The sequence below is a fragment of the Anarrhichthys ocellatus genome, unplaced genomic scaffold, assembly GCF_004355925.1.
Source record: "Anarrhichthys ocellatus isolate YVR2014 unplaced genomic scaffold, GSC_Weel_1.0 scaffold8, whole genome shotgun sequence".
NCBI lineage: Eukaryota > Metazoa > Chordata > Actinopteri > Perciformes > Anarhichadidae > Anarrhichthys > Anarrhichthys ocellatus.
This window is the reverse complement of record NW_022280038.1, coordinates 7,413,230-7,421,260: the sequence shown is the minus strand read 5'-3', so window position 1 is coordinate 7,421,260 and position 8,031 is coordinate 7,413,230. Positions and strand designations below refer to the sequence as shown.

General features: G+C 40.8%; 2 protein-coding genes across 2 annotated transcripts; one reads left to right on the top strand and one right to left on the bottom strand.

Annotated features, from left to right (window-relative positions):
* Nucleotides 1-1,614: 1,614 nt before the first annotated feature.
* LOC116384286 (uncharacterized) lies at nt 1,615-4,111 on the top strand. Its single transcript, XM_031848796.1, has 4 exons — nt 1,615-1,693; nt 2,157-2,334; nt 2,435-2,646; nt 3,331-4,111. Exons 1-4 carry the CDS (start codon nt 1,670-1,672, stop codon nt 3,583-3,585), a joined length of 669 nt encoding a protein of 222 aa, XP_031704656.1. The 5' UTR covers nt 1,615-1,669; the 3' UTR covers nt 3,586-4,111.
* A 329-nt stretch (nt 4,112-4,440) lies between these two features.
* Nucleotides 4,441-7,771, bottom strand: LOC116384284 (hyaluronan and proteoglycan link protein 3-like). Its single transcript, XM_031848794.1, has 6 exons — nt 7,698-7,771; nt 6,995-7,165; nt 6,683-6,905; nt 6,446-6,591; nt 5,572-5,877; nt 4,441-4,801 (listed from the first exon to the last, which is right to left on the bottom strand). The coding sequence occupies exons 2-6, from the start codon at nt 7,119-7,121 to the stop codon at nt 4,476-4,478; spliced, it is 1,128 nt and encodes a 375-aa protein (XP_031704654.1). The 5' UTR covers nt 7,122-7,165; nt 7,698-7,771; the 3' UTR covers nt 4,441-4,475.
* Between the last annotated feature and the right edge of the window lie 260 nt (nt 7,772-8,031).

Below are 8,031 nucleotides of genomic sequence, written 5' to 3'. Positions count from 1 at the left end.
GCAGATGTTAAGTCTGTCTGTATGGACACTTTGTGTCATATATCTAAATGGTCCATTCAGTGGAAATTCAGCTGTGGCTGTTTTTATTTCGCCGCAGTGTTTCCTGACATGAAGACCTGAGTTTCTGAATCAGCTGCGCAGCCCACATATGAATGTCTCATAAACCTGAGACCTGCGAGGTGTGTGAACTGACTTCTGACTGTACACTATGTCCACAGTGTGTCCCCCTCTCCACTGTTCAGCTGTCACATTTCACCTCACATCTTTTCAAGCAGTCACATTTGTGTCATCCGGCATTCTTCACATTTAACCTGATTGTATTCCATAAATGCCAGATTTTCTGCATGACTGCAGCTCATTCACAGTGAATTCGTGGAAATATGAAATCTACCGTCCAATCCGGCGTGTGATACAGTTGGTGGATCACATAAAATCGAGGAGTATGCAAGTGCTGTTTGCGTAATGAATCCTTAAAATGTTGTGAACTTTTGATATGACTGTGAGAGTTAATACAGTTTGATAGTTTCTGCACATTTTGTTCTGCTCTTATTGTTGAGTCAAACCTTTCCAAACAGCTGGCTGCCATCTGCTGGCTGTGATCAGACCTCAGTTTGAGAAGTTTTGGTCCTGTTTGTTCTGTCTCTCTCTGTTTAGACCGGTAGACGTAGACGTAGACGTACACACACACACACGCAAAAAGTGCAAGAATTATTGAATAGTTGAAGTTTTTCCCTCTTTGAGACACACCCAGTAGGGATGGACTGTTTTTTTGTCACACACATTAACAAATACGAGCATGTGAGCAGAATAACAGTGAAGAAAATACTTTGAAACAACTCCAAAGGCTTTCTAGGAAGTGACATTGAACCCAAGTAGAAGATAATAATGTGTTCTCTGTTTTTCTAGAGTGTTTAAATAACGTACAAACATAATAAACACATGTACAAAGAAGAAATATTCAAGGTACATGCATTTGCAAGCGGGACAACTTTTTGATTTCCTGGAGTAAATGATGATCAATGATTAAAAAAAATATTTCTGATAGAAAAAAACAATGTATGTGAGAGCCAAATCTAAAAACAAGTGAAAACTGTGGCTGCTTCTTCAGTTTCTTGTGTAAAATACAAAAAATAGATTGTGAGGTTAAAGTGTTTCAGTCTGCCTCTGTTTTCTTCTTAAGAGACAGGTTAACCTTTAATTGCAATACAAAGATATTCTGTTTTAAAGCTTTTCATGTGATTTCCTCCAATACAACAAGATGTGTATTTTGTTCCTGCTCATGTGTCTGAAGGGAAACGAGGAGGTGGACTTTTAAAAAACAGGTAAATTCAACATTTAGAAACATTACAAAGGAGGGGGTCATCTTCAACTCTGTACACCTGATATAAGAGCAGTAAAGGAAGGTGTGTGTTTAAAAACAGTATTTAACCATGTGAGGATGGGACACACTGAGCCCCTGATAGGTAAACAAAATACACCTTTACCTGTGGAACTAGTAAACTATTATCAGCACCAAAGTAAGCTAAATATATGGAAAAGTATTTCCCTTTATTTATTTCCTTTCTAGGAAACTTTCAAGATTACGTTCATTTTCCATTCACTCCAGTAGGCGGCGGTAGTGCGCCTGCGCCACCAATAAAGAAGAAGACGAAGAAGAAGAATTTAAAAGATGAACAGACACCGAGACATAAAAGTAAGTAAATCGAAGAACGACAATGATTACTGACTCTTTATAATCATAACAATTAAGTCACGTGTGACCGTTATGTAACGTTGGTTAGTAGACTAAAATTAAATACCTGAAGTTGTCTTCTTGACTTGCCAAGCTATTAGCTAATTGTCTAGCTAGCTACCTTGCAAATCCTGTTGAAATAAGACTCCGACTAAATAGGAACTTCAGATGTAAATGAAAATTGCTCTGTTGACGCTTCTTTGCGTTAGGTGTCTTGAATATCACAGTTTAAACTTTAAATGGTAAACTACGTTTGTAGTTTGAGCCAACTTTTCCTGTCCTTTTGCACACGTTCACATCACTTAACATACATTACATGAGAACAGACAACAAGACTGTTGTAGTTGACGTTATTAAGTAGTGAAAGGACAGTTGATACGTCTGAGGCTGTTTATTACTAATGACTTTCTTTAATCTGTTTCAGCTCCACATATCTATCCACAAGGGATTATCCACTCCTCCTCTGCAAAAATGCAAGAATTGCTGCCATCCTGCCAAATTTCATTGTCCATTTTGTTTACCGTCTTCCTTCGAACCGACCAACTACTCCAGAGCCAGGCATCACTTAGACAAGCATCTAAAGAAAAGCATTCATCTTCAAGGTAAAGTCATATTTCATTTTTGTGATTTACTTGACAGTGTCAGCAAAGTTAATGAATCCCTAATTGATTCATAATACAATGTGTTGTTTGTATATTTCAGGGTACACAATCCACAGATGCAGGCTGGAGTGCAGGAATCAACCACACTACCACTGTTTGTACTGCCCAGCCACGCGGATAAGGAAACAAGATCTCAACAAGCATGTGCTACGCTGCCTACAGGATCTACAGGAGAGAGACCCACAATCATCCCAACTACACACCAAAGGATCAACCTCCCCTGCAAAGGATGACATCCTTTCATGTGACATAGTAAGCCTGTGACCATGTATGATGCACTTTACATTTAACAGTTAAGTTTTCTGATGATCTTGGGTATGAATGAAGTTCCTCCTTTTCTTCTCCGTGAATGAACAGAGCTTTTTCTAGCTTTCCCACGTCACTTTTGACTGTCGGCAACATCTTTTTTAAACCAACTTTTGTATTTTAATTACTGAATGGAAGCAGAACCGTTGCGCCTGTTGACTCTACAACCAGCCTGCACTTGTGCCAAAACATCACATTTTGTAATTTGTGATCTTGCGGTGTCTTTTGGATTCATTACGTCTGTAACTCCGTTGTTCTTCAGGACCTTTTTTGGCATCATAAGTTGCATGTGATGGGGTGTAAAGGACAATCAACGTCCTGTATGTGAAGTCATCAGCTGCAGAAGGAGGGAGTCTACGTTTGTCAAGGATTTCTTGAGAAAAACAAATCCGTCTTATCGTAAAACACTTCATAATCGATTAAATAGACTTGAATGTCAAAATCTAAGAGGAGACATTTTTTTTTCAATTGCAAATGTTTTAAATGTTCGTTAAATGCTAATGTGAACCAAACCTTTTTAGCCAGCTTTGGATGTTTTCTCTGTCACAAACTGTGCATTATGCCACCTTAAAGTTAAATCACTGTCATCGGACACCATACATATTATTTTGTTCTCCTTTGTCCTCACAGGAAAGCTGCGATGACGGTGACGATCTAACCGTCATCACAGATCGGGACCACCAACACAGCCGAGGAGCGAGCGGCAGCCAGCGAGTGACTCCTGTCGTTGTCCAAACTGTGCAGACAAACAGTGAAAAGCCGCAGGACTGCGATGAATTCTACTTCATGAACCTTGTGAAAATGTTCAAAAAGTTGTCCCCGCAGAAAAAGGCAGAGGTCAGGATGAAAATCGAGAGACTCCTCTTCGAAGCCGAGTTTGACTAGAAAGGGTTTACACGCACATCAACAAATGAGTGTTTCCTGTTTGTTACGTTTTATTGAAAGAATTGTAAGAAGTAGAGTTTCAGTATCTTGCCTTTAATTTTTCTTTTATTGCAGACAAATCCTGGAATATTTTTCGTCAGTATTTTGTTGCTAGCCCACTGCGTCTTCAGTGAAGGTGCAACTGGATTGTTTACAAGTTCTGAAGCATTATTACTGTTACTAGATGCCTCCTGCGTTTGCAACAAGCAAGCTGTGATTTGCAATATGACATAAATTCTTTCACTTGTTAATTTAAAAGTATTTCGTTGATCAAAACAAATGTCCTGCTTGTGGCCCATACATTAGCATTCAGAAACCTGGTAGCACTCGGAAATGTTTTTGCTATTTTTCAGCAACAATAATTTGTGAAAAAATGACGCCACAGTTTGACATTAGCCTGTAAAGCACTGCTCGCAAATCACCTCTGTGAAGCTGCTGTTTAAGTATGAAATATGTTAATTGTTTTTCATGCAAATAAAGATCCTGCAAAGTGTGTGTATGTGGGCGTACAATTTCTTTGTGGAGAGACAGAAACAAGAATCTAATGTACAAGGATTTTAATGGTTAGGAAAAGCATTTGTTGTACAAAAACAAGTTATATTTGTAGACTTTATGACTTCAATTAAATCTCAATACCTAACAGCTGGCTTAATAACTGGTTGCTATCTGACTCGTGGTGAGATACCACAGATTCTCACTAAGATGAACGCACGAGGATGTAAAATGATCCAGTATATCACAAGAAAAGAAAAGAAAAGAGCAATGTCTGAAAAAGTAAATATAATTTTGTTTTGCATAAAAGCTTTTTTTCTCTTCTGTTTAACATCTCAGGACCACTAAGATCTTTCTTGTTACTTGATGAGTGATGGCATGTTTTCAACTGACCCCACAGAAGAGGAGGACTTGTAGCAGTAGACTCCGTGCTTGTGCTGAGGAGGTGGGAAGCCAAAGCTGTGCACCCCGGGCGCAGAGGGACCACAGTTTCTGCGTGGCTTGGTGATGGGATACCGAACGCTTCCATCAGCCAGCCAGCCGGCGTCACAGTGGTCCAGCCCTTTTAGCTTCCAGGCAGCGTAGAGTTGTCCGACTTTGGCGACCTCCGCTCCGTCCTCCTGACACGCCTGCTGAGCCTCAGTCAGGTTCATCTTGTGAGGGGGCTGAAGATAGTAGACTTTCCCTTTGAAGGGAATACATTTATTGTGACATTAAGAGAAACTTCTGCAGGCTGGATAAAGCTCTTCAACATTACATGCAGTTAATCTCATTTTAACTGTCATGCCATAAGGCTGATATTCAAGCTAATATTCATTTTTTAATAAGGCTGAAAAGTGGAGAAAACTATACAACAGTTAGCGCTCATATAACATTTAGTAATTTTTCTAGTAGTTTAACTGAATTACTAATTGATTTGCGTTAGACGTCTTGAAGCTTTTAGTTAATTAAAAGACTCAAGTTGGCTGCTGCACACTACATTTTGACATGTCACAGCAAGAAAATCACAGGTGTAAATAATGACATTAGCTGCTTTGGTTTCAGGGTCCTGATCAGCCCTTTTCACAGCTGCTATTTTTTACAGGTCGTTGCAGAGTAAACACAGGTGTAATCAATAAAATAAATTATGGCCCTGTTCCATTTAGGTGGGCCGGGGCCCTGTTATTGTGCACACTGGCTCACTGGAATGGCTGTAACACGTTATAGAACAGGACCGGAATCAATATTATCAATTACACCTGTGTTTACTCTACAATTACATGTCAAACTGACTGCTCTGAAAAGGGCTAATTGTGCATGCTGGCTTACTGTCACACTGAAGAGAGCAATCGTTAACGGAATTAGTAACACCTGTGCTTCTCCTGCTGCAACAAGTCAAACTGTGCTGTGAAAAAAGAACCTTTTCTAGAATCCAGATCTTGAACCTGTGACGTTATTGGTCTCCCACCACCTCACCTCGGAGTGAAGAGGAGAAGCAGAAGACATCGTAGCGATGAAGGTGCAGACTGTGCCGTCTGCCATAGCTCCGGACACCCGGGGCGAGGCCGTGCCCGCCGCAGGGCACTCTGGGCCGGGTGATGGGGTACTGGACCGTCCCGTCGGCCAGCCAGCCTGCATTGCACCAGTTTAGGCCCTCCTTCCAGGACTGGAAGAGCTGTGTGAAGGTGGCCAGTGTGGAGTCCTGCTCCTCACAGGCCTGCTGGGCTCCCAGGAAGCTGAGGTGGTAATGACTACCAGGGTGCTGGTAGGGAAACACCACCCCTGAGTGGAGGAATTGATTGGACACTGTTACACAAAGTATGTGGGCCTCAAAGGTCCCTCACTGGGACACTTGGATAGAACAAAGCCATCATTAATGTTATTAGTAACACCTGTGCTTCTGTCTTTGAGTCAAAGTCAAACTATCTGCGAGGTAAAATTCCATTTAATTCAATGAATCTACAACTAATACTTGTACAACTTAAATATATACTACTTTCAATATGTTTTTATACTGCTACTACAACACGCATCAGTAATAACAATGAGACTTCTAATATTGCCAGACATTATTACATTTCTATGTTACAGAAGAGAGGGAAGCAATTGACCAAGTGAGAATAATTGTTAGCAAGCAAGAAAACCCTTAAAAACCCAGGATTGACCATAACTTGTCTCAGATATACAGTTCATATAAATGTATACCAATTTACCCCAAAACAAGTAAAACTTAAACAGGCTAAAAGCTCAACGGACTCAAAGCTCTATTTTTAAACCGGATCTCTGAATAGAAACAAAAGTTGTCTGTGTTAAATGAGAGTGGAAGTCATGGTATATGGACACATTGTACCTCGTAACTCCAGATAAACTGAAGTGCTCCTGTCCTCCAGTCCGTCCACCACCTCGCAGCGGTACCTTCCTGTATCATTCAACAGGAGGTTAGTCATCACAAGTGTGGCGTCTCCTGGGAAATCCTGTCTGAGCTGCACTCGGCCCCTGACCGACAGACACACTGTGAGTTAAAACACAAACAAGCTCATGGAGAAAAGAGTAAATCATGAATGAATCATTTTGTCCTTCCAACAACCTGAAGGCCCGAAAGCTACGACTGCGGGAGCCGATGGCCAACAGCACGTCTGTCTCGTGTCCCCCAGCAGCAGGCAGCCAGGACCACTTGACCCGGACCCCCCTTGGCGAGCTCAACTGAGGCTCATACCAAAACCTGCACTGCATGGTGGCATTACCCCCTCTGACTGCAAACACTGATGGCTGAACTGAGTCCACATGGAGCTTCACACCACTGAAATGAACTGTAGGAAATGCAGAGAATACATAAATGTGGACTAACAGAACACATATTGCAGTGTTTTACATAAAGTAACATGTATCCTGTGCATACTTTCATTGTTGCCATGTCCATTGAGGTAGTTATGGTAGAAGAAGTTGTTTGGGACTGTGGGGGCGGCCAGGGAGACAACCAGCTGAGCCCCCAACAACAGCAGAGTTTGGAGGCAACAGATCATCATCAAATCCTGATCCTCAAAGAGAAATCTGATTGGCTCCTTTATCCCTAAAATCACAGTGGAATAATGACTTTTGTATGACTGCATTGTTTTTGCATAACCTGCTGTATTTGTAACTTCGGATGTTGTGACCATACAGTGTCAGTAGAGGTCAGTATGACACCATGTTTCTGAGCTCTGTCTATTTTTTATGAAACTGTAACTTTGCCGCTTCAACAACTTTAAGCATTTTATATTATTTGGTAGTTCAAATAATGTTTTATGCATTCTGGCACCACAAAACTGCTGCTTTCAAAGGCTCATTTAAAAAAAAGAAATGTTGATTATTTGCAGAATAGTTTTCAGCTTTGCAGGTTGTCTATTTCAGTTATTGCCATAATTGCAACACCTGGGACATTGTTTGACTCGATGTAAGATACCTGGACGTCAGAACAAAACAGTGAAAAAGTCCAAATACAAAAGGTCTAATACATTTACAAAATCGTAAAGCGAATTTCAGAAGCTCAATTGACCAATAAAGTGACTCGTGTCATAAAGAATAAAGATAACATATTTGATTTATAAATTTTTCTCACTTACCGTAAAACAATATTCTGCTTGAGTGGTTTGAATCCCAAAAAAGCTTTGAGGTTGAGGAGCAGAAGTTAGAAGAAGTCAGATGGGAACAAATCCGTTTCTTCAAGAGGTCGCAGAAGATCTGAAGCGCACAGTGGGTTTCTGGTCAAAGAACAAAAAGCGTAATTTTAAGTCTCCTCCAGTCTTATTTACCGATGATGAAACAGGTGCATCTATAGTCAGTCAGTGATACGTGTATTCTAACGTTTGGGTAAAGAGTGAGAGGGCTGTAATCCTCAACTACCGCGATGGAGCTGTTGGACTGGAACATACCTGAGGGTGTTTCTGCAGCCAGCGA